This window comes from Vulpes vulpes, chromosome 2 (genome assembly GCF_048418805.1).
Source record: "Vulpes vulpes isolate BD-2025 chromosome 2, VulVul3, whole genome shotgun sequence".
Lineage (NCBI taxonomy): Eukaryota > Metazoa > Chordata > Mammalia > Carnivora > Canidae > Vulpes > Vulpes vulpes.
In genome coordinates, this window is record NC_132781.1 from 139,384,143 (window position 1) to 139,400,581 (window position 16,439).

Sequence of the window (16,439 nt, forward strand, 5' to 3'; positions counted from 1 at the left end):
ATGACATGAATGAGTTAATTATGTAATTATGACATGAAAGTGGCAGGTAGTTTGGCATTGGCTTTTAATTTGTGACAAAAATACTGCTAAAATATCTTCTCTCACTTTGAAAACGTACATGCCTTATTTACTTGAGCAATCCTTGGTTACAGGTAAATTCTTGCTGGCTTCTAATTCCTCTCTTTCATTTGTCATGGTCTTGGTGTACTTGTCTTGACCCAGTGTTCCAAGAGGAACCTGCTTCAAAATGGAAAGAGTGTGGGAGTTGGAGCTGGGAACATTTTGGATTCAGATGCTACCTTAACTAATTAAATTCTTAGTGATTTCTTAGCGCTGTCAGCCCCCACCAATCCAGGCTTCAATTCCCTTATCAGTAAGGGAGGAGAGTCCCACCTCACAGGGGCCCCTGCAGATTACAAACTTGGTGTGACAGTGTCTTGTATAGTGTAAAGGACTAACACACGTGGCCTTTAACCTTGGCTGGACTTGAGAAATCTCAGGGAGGCTTTTTTAGCCCCATAGATTCTCCTGTAGATGCTTATGTAGAACCTGTGCTGCTACCCATGTAGCATTATTGTCATGAATATTAAAACTTACTTTCTACTTATTGCATGTGGGTGTATCTCTGTGTCTGTCTCTCATGCGTGTGCATGTGTACTTCATTTAAATTTTGCTTCAAGGATGGAATGGGATAGTTTTAAGCAGACTACACTGTCCAGGATATCACTACAGAAAAGCTACTGAATAAATAGACTTGACATCATACCTGAAGCATTTCTACATTCCAGATAAGATTATGTCTATATTGAAAATGCTCTGAAGTCATGGCATGCTGTGGGGCCAGGCATTATGAATGTTACTTAAGATCATGTATGGGGTGGGAAAAAGGAATGTGATTAGTGTGTTCTTGGGGGGATGGGGTGTGAAAAAAAATTCTTTGGTTTTTTTTTTATAAAGCAATAAATCTAGAAAGAAGGATAATTCTTAAGAATGTACTTTAAAAATAGAAGTTCATTTCACCCTATTCATTTTTAAGGTTGTTATATGGCTCAACCAGAACTTCCTGTTACCAGAAGATACTAACATTCAAAATGCTCCATTTCAAGTGTGTTTCACATCCTTACGGAATGGTGGCCAGCTGTATATAAAGATAAAACTTAGTGGAGAGGTAACGTTTACTGTCATGGGCATAGGTTTCTTATGGAATATTTACCATTCAGGGCAAAGTGAGGGGTGGCACCAATCTCATGGTTGTAAAACTGTGTTTCAGCATAGTCTGTTCATGTTAATTGTTTTAGACACTGGGGTGTCATCTAGAATGGTGGTGTTCTGTCTTCCTCCATCCTTCCTTTCAGCCCTTCCTTGTGTAACTTGGGAAGGAATGGGGGTACAGAGGTGAACAAAAACATTTTCAATATTTAAATGATTTTCTTGTTTAGTTTACAAGGCCAGACGATTGATCTTTTAGCCTGCTGCTAGAATTGTAAGGCACATGGTTTGTAATTTCCTCCAGGGCTAACCCCTATCTTATTTACCACCACATATACATTTAGGTTCAATAAATGTGTTGAATATGGAGAAATTCCGGGACTGTTTCAGCTGGGTTTGTCTTTAATATCTGAGGATGCTAAACTCATCTCTTTTGTTTTCCCCCTGGATAGATCACTGTAAATACTGATGATATCGACTTGGCTGGTGATATCATCCAGTCGATGGCATCATTTTTTGCTATTGAAGACCTTCAAGTAGAAGCAGATTTCCCTGTCTACTTTGAGGAATTACGAAAGGTGCTAATTAAGGTGAGGGCACCCACTGGATGCGTTTGTGAGAATGTGGTAGTGTCATAATACTTGAAATGTTTCTCTAAGTAGATGAACAATACCACAAACATGTGTATGTTATATGAAAGTCATATTTTAAAGAACTTTTGAAAATTGTTAAACTTCAACTAGTTTTATAGGGTTCTCTAGTTAAAGGATTTCTTTTATAAAAGTGAATGGTTTAACTATATACCACTCTGCTTTCTTTGTTGGGTTTAGGGGGATACTTTTTTTTTAATTTTAATTTTTTAAACTTTATGCATTTATTCATGAGAGACAGAAAGAGAGAGGCAGAGACTTAGGCAGAGGGAGAAGCAGGCTCCCTGTGGGGAGTCTGATGCGGGACTTGATCCCAGGACCCTGGAATCACGATGTGAGCCAAAGGCAGACACTCAACCACTGAGCCACCCAGGCATCCTGGATATTTTTTTTTTAAGATTTTATTTATTTGACGGAGAGAGAGAGAGAGAGCATGAGCCGGGGGAGTGGCAGGCAGAGGGAGAGGGAGAAGTAGGCTCCCCGCAGAGCAAGGAGCCCAACGCAGGGCTCGATCCCAGGACCCTGAGATCATGACTTGAGCTGAAGACAGACACTTAACTGACTGAGCAACCCAGATGCCCCTAAGAAGATATGATACTTTAAAAAAATATGTCATATTAACCTTTTCCTTTGCTAGCCCTTCATCCTTTCTGTTGCATTTACCTTGCTCTGTTGGTTGAGTGCTTTCCAACAACCCAAATTCAAAAGAAAAAAGAAAAATAAGGATCATAACTGGCCCTAAATTGTAACATTCTTACCCCAGATCTCTAAAATATTATGTGTGTTGCTAGGGCTGCCCAATGGTAAGACATGGAAAGATCTAGGTGGAATATCATCTTGAGTGTTGGAGGCAGCACAGGCTAATTATTTCACTGATGAGGTAAAACAATGAGGGATAGTCGAGACAGTACAGGTGAATAGGGAAGGAAAAGGGCCTCTGTATATGGCAGAGTGTTTTCTCAGTCTGACTAGTTTTCAAGAAGTCTGTGGGGTCTTTTTAATTCTTGAGTGTTCATCATCTTCAGGTGGATGAATATCATTCAGTGCATCAGAAGCTCAGTGCTGAGATGGCTGATAATTCTAACCTGATCCGAAGTTTGCTGGTCCGAGCTGAAGATGCTCGTCTGATGAGGGACATGTGAGTAATCTGCCAGGCTAGGACAGGTACAGGGTAAAAATGTCATCAGCAACATGGAATATCAGTTCTCAGGTGCTACCGGTAGGAGTGTGAATTGGTACGGTGACTTTGGACGGTAACTTGGCATTATCACTGAAGGTGATGTGCATTCCCTAGGACCCAGCAATTCTACTGATTTATAACCTAGAGAGACTTGTCTTGCATATGAACCAGGATATTTGTACAGGAATGTTCATCAGGCATTGTTCATAAGAATCCCAATGTGGAAACAGTCCAAACTAGCATCAGCAATATGATGGCTAAACTGTGATACAATGGCACGATGGAATATGACATGCAATGAGAATACATCTGTCTCAGTGACATGTGACAACATGGACAAATCTTACAGGCATAAGGGAGATTGAAAGAAGTCTCAAAAGAATGTATATAAAATACTTCCCTTTATGTAGTTTGGAAACACAACACTAAAGTGTATCACTTGGGAAGCATACATAGACGATGAAGATACAAGGAAATGCAGGGAAGTGATTATCATATGAGACAGTATTCTCTCTTAGGGGAAGAGGGACTGGGTTCAGAAAGACCCCATTGGGAAGCTTCGGGGATGTTGCAGTGTCCCATTTCTGGACTTGGTTTACAAACATTTGTTCTGTGAACTTTTCTGAATGTGTATTACATTTTACAATAAAAGTTAAAGATGAAAAAAAAAGTTAAAGATGTGCAGATCTAGCTTCTTGCCTAATTTATCTTGGCATGCAAAGGTACTGAAGTGGAGTTAGTACAATAGGTAACCAGAGGTAGATGAAGTTTATGTATATGCATTAGAGGCTAGAGATGGCCTTGGAGTGCTGCTGTGCTTTTTCCTGAAAGGCCTGAGTCGTTGGCATATATATTAAAATGGTGTTGCTCAGAAGTAAGTAAGTGATTTTTGAAATAATCATATTGCTGAAAATTTCGAATATGTACAAAAGCAGATTAAGTAATACGGTGATTTCCTATTTACCCACCACCTAGCTTCAGTAGTCATCACATCCTGGCCTATCTGGTCTCCTTGCTGCGCTCACCTTGTTCCTCTCCCAAGCACTGGGCTATTTGAAAGAAAATTCCAGACATCATATCCTTTCAGCCACAAATATTTCAGATAGTAAGCCTTTAAAAAACAATAACCACGTTATGACACTTAGGAAAAGAAAAATTTTTAAAAGATTTTATTTATTTATTCGTGAGAGACACAGAGCGGCAGAGGCAGAGGGAGAAGCAGGCTCCATGCAGGGAGCCTGATGTGGGACTCGATCCTGGGTCTCCAGGATCAGGCCCTGGGCTGAAGGTGGCGCTAAACCGTTGAGCCACCTGGTGGCTCTTGGTGAGCCACCAAGAATGAGCCATTCTTGCTGCCCAAGAATTTCTTAATATCAGAAAATAACCTAGTCATTATTTAATTTTCCCAGTTGTCTCATAAGTCTTCATGTGTTTTAAGTTGTTTTTTTAAAGTGAAGACCAAAGATTAAGTCTCTTGTAATCCACATGTTTGCTTGCTCTTTTCCCCAGCCCATTTTGGATTTGCTGATTGCATCTTTGTGGTCATGTTTACTAGTATTCTTTCATCCCCTGTATTTCTCTTAGAGTGATAGGTAGATGTAGAGGCCTGATCAGATTCAGGTTCAGTTTTTTCACAGGAAAACTTCTTAGTTGGTGCTGTGTATGTACTTCCATGAGGGAGCATGTGATGCCTGGTTGTCTCTTTCTGTTCTATTCTCAGTCATTAATGATCATTGCCTAGATCTATTATTTCTTTTGGAGTTTGCAAAAACAGTGATATTCTAATTGTTACTTTTTCTTCATTTTTTTTTTTTTTTAGTTTAAATACTTCTGTAAAGCATAATATTCCCTTATGAATTAATGATTATTTGGTTCCCTGAGGTATAGCTTGTAAGGAAAGACATATTATTTATCAGCTTTATTTTTTAAAAATATTTTATTTATTTATTCATGAGAATACACAGAGAGGAGAGAGAGAGAGAGAGGCAGAGACACAGGCAGAGGGAGAAGCAGGCTCCATGCAGGGAGCCCGATGTGGAACTCGATCCCAGGTCTCCAGGATCATACCCTGGGCTGAAGGCGGTGCTAAACCGCTGAGCCACCTGGGCTGCCCTATCAGCTTTAAAATAATGAGTTCAGGAGTATCTGGGTGGCTCAGTCGGTTGAACATCCAACTCTTGATCTGAGCTCAGGGTTTGTTTGTTTTTTAAGATTTTACTTATTTGAGAGAGAGAGAGAGAGAGAGAGAGAGATTGAAAGCTCACGAGCGCACAAGCAGCAGGGAGAGGCAGAGGGAGAGGGAGAAGCAGACTCCCTGTTGAGCTGGGAGCCCAACGTGGGGCTTTGTCCCAGGACCCTGGGATGATGACCTGAGCTAAAGGTAGACAATGAGTTGAACCACTCAGGTACCCCTGAGCTCAGGTTTTGATTTCAGGGCTCAAGCCTCATGTTGGGCTCATGCAGGGCATGGAGCCTACTTAAATAAAGAAATATAGGTATAATAATAAAATAATGATTTGATTCTCTAGCATCCTCCATGTTGACCAGTGAGATTTTTAAATCCTTATAAACTAATGTATTTTATTTAACATATTTAATTAATGTGCTTCAATCCATTTCAGTTATTCTGTATGATGGCTAAATTGTCCTGTCTTTGGCCAGTGGGAACCTTTTCAGGTTGTCTATAGCTACCTTTGGACATAGCCAATATTCTATTAGGTCCTTGTCTTCTTGTACAAGACGTTTTAGGCTTATCTGGTACATTTGTTCTGAATCTGGAATCAGCCATATCTCTAAGGAGCCTTGGTTTCTTTTTAGTGAGAAATGGTATTTAGAGATCATAGTCTGCACATCAGAAGTGTTCATTGCTGCTTGGTTGGTCACTGTTTCTAGGACTTTTCAATGGATAGAGCCAGGCTCTAATTTCAGATTTATGAATGCAGGCTCTTAGCTTTGATCTTAAAGCTGTAACTCTTCTTTTTCACATTGGAAATCATGGCTCTAACCAGTATCCACATGAGTATTTGCTAGAATAATACTAATATTACCTACCATCAATAGTATGGTTGAAAACAGTACAAATTTTTTTTTCTAGTTTTTTTGTGTCTTTAGAGTATATTCCAGTGGGAATTTTTAGTCAATTTGTTGTATTTGAAGTAATACCCCTCTTTCTGTTATGCCACAAATTTGATACATAGTTAGGCTCATTTGGTTCATTTTGCTTTTGGTCTTGCAAGAACTGACATTTTTTCCTTTTTGGTTTAATTTTATTACACATTTATTAAAACTTTTATGTGGTTCCAAAGTCACCTCTATAAACCAATGTGCAGCAAAGTCTCACTTCTAATTCCTGTCACCTCCATCCTGTTCCCTCAGTTTCACTGTACATAACCAGTCAAGATTTGAAAACACACACACACACACACATACACACACACACATATACACACATATACACACACACACGTTCACATTCACATCTCTGCTCTCACTAGATAAATCATAGCATGTTACTCTTCTCCATCTGGCTTTTTACACTTAAAAATATGGTGATCACTCCATAGTCATGTACAGAGATACTTCTCGTTGTTTTTACAGTTGTCCAGTACTCATTCTCTGGATGTTTATTCAGTCAATTCCTTACATTTGGGTTGGTCTTTTGCTGTTACAGAGAATGCTGCAACCATAGCTTTGTTATATAATCTTTTCATATTTTGCTGAGGTATCTTTGGGAAAAAGTCCTGAGATGGAATTGCCAGAGTAAATGAGACTTACATCTAGAATTTGGCAAGATACGCCAAATTCTCCTCTGTAGGTGTGATACCATTTTGCATTCTCCTCAGTAATGTATGATAGTGCCTGTTTCTCTTTCGCCTTGCCAATGGAGTATGTTGGCATACTCTTAAGATATTTACCAACTCAATGGCTGAGAAATGGTTTCATTGTAGTTTTCATTTTCATTTGTTTTATTGTGAGCAGTGTTGAGCATCTTTTCATTATTTTAAGGGCCACTTGTATTTGTTTCTTTCTGTGTGTGAACTATTTATTTTACATGTATTAATCCCTTGTGATGAGATGCAATATTTTTTCAGTTTGTTATTTGTATTCGTCCTTTGCTTAGATTTTTAAAAATTTATTTTTGCTTTTGCCATGTAACAGCTCTTTAAAGTTTTTATGTGGTCAAATGGGTCACTAACTAAACTTCTGCTCTGAGGTTGGAGAATAAATCACCTATTTCTTTTGCTTTTAGTACTTGTATGTTTTCCTTTTTTACATTTACTCCTTTGCAGTTGGAATTTATCCTGGTTGGCATAACAGTGATAAATTCAGTTTCTCTTTTCCTGGGCATTTTAATACTATTACTTTAGAAGTCCATTTTCCCACTGATTTGATTTGAGATGCTTCCCTTTACCATGTATCATATTTCCATAGGCACTTAGGTCTATTACTGGATTTCCTGTCCTGTTCTATTGGTCTGTCTTGTCTCTTTATTTGACAGTACCATTCTTTTCTGTATTGAAGCTTTGTGTGTTTCCTGCTATGGCCAGCTGCCCCTCCTCCCAGCCCCTTAGTCTTCCTTGTCATGGTTTTCCTGGCCACTTACGTTCACTTTTCCAGTGAACTTTCTCATCAGTTGTTTTAGGCTCCAGAAAAAAAAAAAAAGGTAGGTGTTTTTAGTGCGATCGTGTTAAATTTATTAACAGGGTCATTATATGTGTTTGAGTCATGTTTTAGGTCTTTCGTTTAGGTATTAGCTATTTCTCATTAAATATATGCCCAAGTATTTTTGGCAATTGTAAATAGGATCTTTCTTCCACATTACATCTTCTGGGTTTTTTTTTTTTGTCTGAATTTGTGAACACTGCTGAGTTTCGTATATTAATTCTATATCTACTACTTTACTAAATTATGTATAGTTTAGTTTTTCCAGATGTGAGTTTGTATCCTTTGTAAATTGAGCTTGTTTTGTCTCTTACTTTGCAATTCATTTTCTTCCCATCGATGTCTTTGAGGTATATGAGGTGCTAGCTTTTTCTGGCCATTTTTGAAATCTCTAGGGCCCCTGTTCAACTCTGTTATTTTTTTTTTCTTCTTTTTCAGTCCGAGAGCTGTTGCTGACTTAAGGCATTTGAGTGCTAAACTGGGGGGAAGTGACCACCAACCTCTAAATCCTTTTTTAAGCTGTATTTTATCTATCTGTCTGTCTGTCTGTCTATCTATCTATCTATCTATCCATCCATCCATCCATCCAACCAACTCAGTTGATATATAATTTAGTATAGCCATGCAGAAAATTCACCCTTCTCGGGTTTACAGTTCAGTAAAATTTGAGAAACATATAAAATTATGTTTCTTTTACCACAATCAAGATGTAGAATATTTCCATCACCCTTGTGCCTCTCTGCATCAGTACCTCCTAAGCTTCAGTCCGGGCGCCCACTGACCTGATTTCTTTCCCTGTAGTTTTGCCTTTTCCAAAATGTCATAAACACAGAATCACATAGTGTATGCCTTTTGATTTTGGCTTCTAATGCTTTTGAGATTCATCCATGTTGATGCATATGTCAGTAATTTGTTTCTTTTTATTGCTGGCTACAGTACTGTTCCACTGAGTGGACATACCATACTTTGTTTATCCACTCACTGATTGACAATGGGTTGTTTCCCAACTTCAGTGATTGTGAATAAAGCTGCTATAAACATTTGCATATGGTTTTTTACAGACATGTTTTCACTTATTTTGGGTAAATACTTATAATGGGATTCCTGGGTTGTAAAGTAAATGTATGTTTAACTTTATAAGAAACTGCCCATTTTACAAAATAGCTGTACCATCTTGCATTCCCATCAGCAGTGGGGGAGAGTTGCAGTTGCTCCACATCCTTGCCAGCATTTGTCTTTATCAGTTTATTTTATTTTAATCATTTTCATTGACATATAGTAATGTCTCAGCGCAGTTTTAATTTTAAGCCATTGTTTTTAACACCTTGGTAAGATTTGAAGCTGAATTTGTTAGTTGCCTAAAAATATTAAGAATAAAGTCACTTTTGTCCACTGAGTATTAATCAGAAATGTTGAAGCTGGCTTTTTGCCTTGCCTACTTTTCCTTATCCCCTAACACAGGGAGCAGTTAATGATTGTTGGTTTCTAAATTCAAACAAACCATGGACTAATAACCAAGAGAGCCCCTTGTCTTCCATTTATCTGGAAGAAATGGAATATTTTGATGAAACTTCTCGGTGTTTCAAAGCAAACACTTCAAAGTTAAAAAAAATTTGGTGCTTTTATGTGTGTGAGAAATTTGCAGGTTTTTTCATCTAAGCTACTGCCATATTGAGTTACAGTGATATTAATACACTTATGTCAATTTACACAGGAAAACCATGAAGAACCGCTACATGGAACTGTATGACCTTAACAGAGACTTGTTAAATGGATACAAAATTCGCTGTAACAACCACACAGAACTCTTGGGAAACCTAAAAGCAGTAAATCAGGCCATTCAAAGAGCAGGTCGTCTGCGGGGTAAGTCTCTTTTTGTAGCACTATAAGTAGTCTGTAATTTGGGGGTTAGGACACTTAGAGGTAGTGGTAGGTTCTAGAATTCATATTGGGGCCAACAGCAGTATACCTTTAACACCAAGCTTGGCCTTAGTCACTTGAGTTTGGTCAGCCTATTGTTTGGCTTTAGTAAGTCTGCAGACTTCAGAGAGAAAGAACACTTTCAGCCCCTTTTTTTAAATCTTGCTGTATCTTCCAAGAAAGACCTAGTGACATAGACATGTACCCAAGGGAAAGCCCTAAATATACCTGTTTTTTAAAAAGGGAGATTTGAAAATTAATGAGCTAAGTGTCAAACTTAAAATACAGAAAATATAAAAAGAACAGTAAATAAATCAAAGAAAGCAGAAATGTAGCCAGAGATTTATACCTGAAATCTATTCTCACCTCCTTTTAGAAATGATCTTTGCTTGGGCGCCTGGCTGGCTCAGTCTGCGACTCTTGATCTCGGGGTCATGGGCTTGAGCCCTGTGTTGGGTATAGAGGTTACTTAAAAATAAAATCTTTAGGAAAAAAAATTTTTGCTAGGTAGATATAAGCTTTGATCCTGTTCTATAAAACTGACTTCATATCTAGGTTTGAGATGGTCCCTTGGTTTGGTTTGTTATAAATTCCCTCACAAAGTTATTCTTGTTAGGTAGTGGTAAGATAAATTTGCACACCATATATCTCTTTTCTACCCTAGTTTTATGCTGTTTTAAAGCTAGCCTCTAAATTATAATTTCACTTTTAATAATCTTTTGGATTGTACTGATTTGATGTTTCATCTGCACAGTTGGAAAACCAAAGAACCAAGTGATCACTGCTTGTCGGGATGCGATTCGAAGCAACAACATCAACACGCTGTTCAGAATCATGCGCGTGGGAACAGCTTCTTCTTAGGAAAGATTAGGTAATGGAGTTCCTAGAAAGGGTTTTTCCCTAAAAATTGAGTCTAGTTTGCTTGGATCACATCCTGGTGAACCCAGGTGCTAAAAATGGCAACAGCCTTGGTGAGTGATACGAATGCAAGGCAACCACTGCATCTGAAAAGTGTATCTTTCTATTTTTAGAATCAGTTGCACTGTTACCAGATAATACCAGGTTTGTGTAGAGGAGGGGGATATCTTTGAAATGTAAGGGCTTCAAAGTCCATTTTTTTTCTGTATGTATGTAAAGTTGGTGTATAGATGTATAGATACATCTTCTTCCTTTAAATTTAATTGAATTTGTAATTAAAATGTTTTTTTCATTAAAACTTAAGAGTTGCACTTTGTGTTGACTGTAAAATCACCACTGTATTAGATTTCATAAGCCATCTGTATGACGTGGAGGAAACACAAGCATGAAATGTTGATCTCTGTGCCTTTGGATCACTGAAAGGCGGGTGTAAATGACACCTCTCTGTTAAGGGAGTCAGTGGAAGGTGATCTGTTAGTTGGGCGTCATGTTGGCTACTGAAACTAATAGACCTCAAAGTTCACAATGACCCATTTATTTTTCATTTATATAAGGATGTTTGTGTAGTTATTCAGGGACCAGCTTCCTGTGATCCTGCAGCCATGTCATCCCTAGGGCAGCCTTTCTCCAGTTCTCCAGAGAAAGAGGTTTCAGGAAATCTGTTTGGGTGACTATTTTCACCTTCACTGCATCCAACGAAGACCTGACAGCACCGGGAACCCTATGTGAGAAGGGCTGTCCTAGGACCTTGCAGTGATTTAAATCCAAGTCAGTAGAACACAGAAATTTTTGATCAAAGTTGTGGTCCGGAAATAGCACATTATCATTTCCACTTGCGTTCCCTTGGCAGACTTGGGCATACCTCACTGCCGTGAGGCCAGGAAATATTGCCAGCTGTGTGTTGGCAAGGAAAAGCAAGCTGGTGTTTGTGCCAACAACAAGCAGCTCCTTCCCTGAGAGTGAAAATTTTGTCTTCGGGTAGATTCCAGGACTGGCTTAATGACTAAAACATTGGTCACTTTTCACTTCCTACCAGCATTCCTAAGTAGTGGGGAAGATAGACTGTCCCCCTGTGGTAAATTAATTTTACAGGTTTCTTCCATTTAGGCATTTAGGATTATCTCTTGTTTCTGAAGTGTGAGCTTCATGGAATCCTCATTTTAATGGACTGTGCTCTAGAATACCTTTGGTTAGCATTTTCAACCTGTAAGTTCTAGACAACCACATACACTGTACTATTTTCCATAATCCCTGAAGTGGTAAAGCATCTTCTGTGTGCTTCAAAGATGATGAAACTGAGGCACCCGCTAGAGTCACAGAGTTACTGGCAAAACTCAAGTCCCACTCTTGAGTCTTTTTCTATTTTTAACCATAGTCTAACCTGTATGTGTTGAAATTACCATCTATGGTTGGCGCTGGTTTGAATTGTATGGCACTATTCATTTTTAGGGACCCTAATAGAATAATCTCATCAAAGGTCATTGTCATTCTGCAGGAAAAAACCTCCCCTCTTACACCTAAAAATACTCACAGCAAGTCTTGAAGGGGTTGACCTGCAGCAAAATATATCTTTAAATAGTCCTGATTTATAGGTTACAAATAGGTTATTTTCACATTTATTTGATCCTCTTGCTGTTTATATCTCTGAGCTCAGGCTGCATGTCTCCTACAGGGTCTCACAGCTTGGTGAGTCATGATGTGGGTCTGAAACCAGGTAGCCATGGCCCTTCCTGCTCTTCCAGACTGTTCCCAGTCGTGTGAAGACCGGATGGGATGACAGGTTCATACAAAATTCTATCACCGCTTTCCCTCTCAGAAGTCACTGTGCTCAGGCTACGGAGAAGAAAAGCTGTCTGGTCATCAGCTTTCTGTGTTGTTGCCTTATGGTTCTATCCTGATAGAATCTGAGTGCCTCCTAAGGATCACAGCAGAAGTTCTATTTTGTTGCTGCATTTTGTTGCTCTTTAAGTGAACACTGAGCCTTCAGTGAAAAGCTGAGCTTGAAGATTCCAGTATGTGGGGGGGAAGCCTGAAGTTCTTTTCCAAGTCTCCCTGCCCCCACCCAGATCCAGGTACTCAATACTCCTGAAAGAGTGTGCCTGCCTAGCCACATACATCAAGGTTCAGCTCAAATGCTCTCTCCTCAGGAGATCGCCCCTTCCCATGGCTATTCCCTGACCCTCATAAGTTCCGTGTTGAGATCCATGTTAAGCCTCTAGTGAGAACAGGGCTGGATCTCAGTCAGCTTTCTCGTCCCAGGGGCACTGAGCCAGTGTCCTGAGCACAGGAAAGCACCTGCTGCTCTCCATGGAATTGCCTGTCCTCAGCCAGCCCGTCAGTAGCTTCAAAAATCAAAGAACTAGGGACTTTACAACAATTATGCAACCCTAGAAGTGCTTTACAAGAATGAGTTCCAACATTATTTATGTTTCAAATTTTATAATTAGCAGTTACAAATCTGCCAGTGCAGAGTCCTGTGATCACAGAACTAAATTATCTCCACTTTCACTTTGAAACTGAAGTACAGTAAGACACCCATTTGCAGCTTGGTGTTTTGCATTTTGCCTCTTTTCCCATCTGGCCCCTGCCCACACTAAATGCTGTAGCTCCTGACTCATCTTTTTATTTGTATGGTGCAGAAGTCTGCTTTTCCTAAAATGATGCCACATGGCTGATTCCCAAGTAGTTTTCAGAATTGTCTATGTGGACTGATTTTGCATCAATCAGAGAAGGAAATCATGTGTTTTTTTGCAAGAATGTTCAGTTCATTAGGGCTGGAGAGCTCGTGTCACAAGGACCCTTCTAACAGGGTTTGCATTTTCTCACTCGTCAGTGGCACATAAGTAAGTACATAATGGTACTGAAGAGAGAAGACAGCCGAAGCTTCCAGCTGAAGAAATAATGGTCTAGGAGAGGTAGCCCAAGCAGTGATTTTTTTTTTTTTCCCTTCAGTGTTCTGTAGGAAAGAAACCACCACATTCCATGGAGTTTGGGAGCCAGTCAATGAGCAGTAGAAAAAACAGGTTAAAAAACAGCCCCTTCCCTTCTAGGCTTCATTTTCCACATCTTTAAAATGGGGACCAAAGTTAGATTAATAGAGTTCCTCCTTATTTTTCCTTCTCCTAACAGAAATGCCAATAGGCTCTCAAAATAACTTTATGAAAACGTTCTCAATTTCCATCATTATGAATATATAAAGGGGAATTGTTCTGGCAGGTTGACCCTTATGCAGCTGTAGGAAGTGGCGAAGCAGTCTCTGGAAGCCACATTCTCTCAGAGAAGAGTTGGAACTTGAAGCCCAGGGGACAGGCAGGCAGACCTTCGATCATGATTGCTGAAGATCCAGGCGCAGCTGGAGACTTGCGGCCCAGATGCGGATTCACACTGGGAGGTAGGCTTAGAGATACGCAACATGTGTGAGCTACAAAGTGGCTACTGCTTAACCTGGACCCTCCGTATCTTGCACAAGAATCTGTGGCTCACCCTTCCTGGGTGGAAGCAGAATTCTGAGAAACATAGTTCAGTTCAGCTGAGTGACTGCATTACAAAGCACCACAGTGGCTGTCACAGGATGGTGGGATTCCAGATGACTCCTTTATATTTTTACGTGTTTTAATTCTTCACAATGAACATGTATTACTTATCTGAAACAATATAAAGCAGTTCTCTTTGGGGGAAAAAATCTTCTTTAACTAAAAGGAATTCTAAGAATTAGAGCTTCACTATTAAAAATTAAGAGAAAGGATGCCACATATTATACAGGTGAACATCATAGCTCTTTTCTGAAATGAATATTTATTTTTTTTATTTTTATTTTTTTAAATTTTATTTTATTTATGATAGGCACACAGTGAGAGAGAGAGAGAGGCAGAGACACAGGCAGAGGGAGAAGCAGGCTCCATGCACCGGGAGCCTGACGTGGGATTCGATCCCGGGTCTCCAGGATCACGCCCTGGGCCAAAGGCAGGCGCCAAACCGCTGCACCACCCAGGGATCCCTCTGAAATGAATATTTAAAAGACGCCCATGTTTTAATTCCTCTTTTTGCCACTCAACAGCTGTTGACATTGGCATTAAGCCCTAAAAATCCAGATGAAGAATGAAGTACCAGGAAAAATAGCTTCTCAGTCACGGAGCATAGTCAGTGCAGGAAGGTGACCTGCGAGCTACATGGTCCTCTAGCCTAAGAGGCGCTGCTGTAGATGATGTAACCGATAGAAACATCAGGGTTTGGCTCTCAGGGACTCTCTCCCTTCTGACACCAAAATCCTTTTCCATAGCGTATAGGAGATTCTGCTGTGTTGACACACCATAAACACACTGAGATTAAGGAGAAACTGATAAACACATTTTAGCCCTTGTGTAGTATGCTAAGGTTTAAACGGAGCACCAGAACAGGAAAAGTGGGGTGGCCTCATAGGTATCACCTAGAGCCACCAGTCTCTATTTTCCCAGTGTGGCACATGTGATGGTTTCACCTGCCTGGCACTTTTCCCTGGGCCTTCTGCTTTTAGTTATGCCACTGACAGGTTGTTCCCTAGAACCTCATCCTTCTCTCTTCTGCTTATGAAAACACATCAGAAAGCAAGTGAGTGAAAGTCATGTCATAAGGATGACCTTCATTCAGTCTGTGGCAACTTGCTTTTCAGGCAAGCTTTGAAATGGAAGCCATTTACAAAGTAGTTGCAATTCCACGTGAGTGTCACTAAACCATGGTGAAAAAATTATGGTCTTCAAAATATTATGTGTGTAAACTGGCTCAGACTGTGTGGGCATGGGACGACTACATTGGAGCTAGTTCTAGGTGCTTCTTTTTCATCTCACCCGGGAAAAAAAATCAGTGTTTTATAACGGTATTGAAAATTAATGCCTGTGTAAAGTTTCTAGACAGATATCCATATAATGTGTATAAATGCTAAAACATTTTTTTACTGACTGGGGTGCAAAATTTTAAAAAATTTGAGGGCACCTGGGTGGCTCAGTGGTTGAGCGTCTGCCTTTGGCTCAGGTCAGATCCTGGGGTACTGGGATCAAGTCCCACATTAGGCTCCCCCGCAGGGAGCCTGCTTCTCCCTCTGCCTATGTCTCTGCCTCTCTCTGTCTCTCACGAATAAATAAACACTTTTAAAAAAATTGAAACCTAAAAGAAAGCAAAACTTAGTCTTATTTATTTATTTATTTATTATTTATTTATTTATTTATAGACTTCTTTATTCATGAGAGACACAGAAAGAAGATGAGAGAGAGAGAGAGAGAGAGAGAGAGAGAGACAGAGGCAGAAGGAGAAGCAGGCTCCATGCAGGGAGCCTGATGTGGGACTCGATCCCGGGTGTCCAGGATCACACCCTGGGCTGAAGGCAGTGCTAAACCGCTGAGCCACCAGGGCTGCCCTTATTGTCTCATTTAAATGCCGACTTGGGAAGAGAGTCAGTACTCAAATATTACAGGATTAACAAAGACAAAAGCCCAGTGTTTTTCCTATTAATTAATAAAACCCCAAATAAAAGCTATGGTAACAGCTGGTTATAAATGTAAAAAAGAGAGAGGAAACAAGAATACAAGAATGGAATGAGAATAGCATCTTTCAGGTAAAGATGCAGCGCCCCCTATGCCCACCGGGCACACCCACATATACAGGTAGAACCTAGCATGTAATCCCTACCACAGTCTAGGGGAAAAAGGATGTAACAAAATGGACAGGCTCTTGGCATTCTGATGTGGCCTTTAGCATCTGTCCTCTTACAGAAAAAAAAGGCAACTAATTTTATAGCTGACCCGAGAGTGTTTAGAAGGAAAGACACATCGTGAGGCCGGAATCATACAGTTATATTATATGAGCCCCAACTCCAGGATGGAAAAGGAGTGGCCCTGGGAACCACTACATGGGGCACAAGCAGCCCT

General features: G+C 39.9%; 1 protein-coding gene across 2 annotated transcripts in view; it reads left to right on the plus strand.

Moving 5' to 3' along the window:
- Positions 1–10,850, plus strand: part of BBS2 (Bardet-Biedl syndrome 2) — a 30,595-nt gene extending 19,745 nt beyond the window's left edge. For both annotated transcript variants that reach the window (XM_026011778.2, XM_026011779.2), the window contains exons 13-17: positions 1,037–1,168; positions 1,662–1,799; positions 2,885–2,997; positions 9,416–9,564; positions 10,376–10,850. In XM_026011778.2, coding sequence (XP_025867563.1) covers positions 1,037–1,168; positions 1,662–1,799; positions 2,885–2,997; positions 9,416–9,564; positions 10,376–10,482 — 639 coding nt within the window. In that variant the 3' untranslated portion in view covers positions 10,483–10,850. The remainder of the gene's footprint in view (positions 1–1,036; positions 1,169–1,661; positions 1,800–2,884; positions 2,998–9,415; positions 9,565–10,375) is intronic.
- Positions 10,851–16,439: the final 5,589 nt, after the last annotated feature.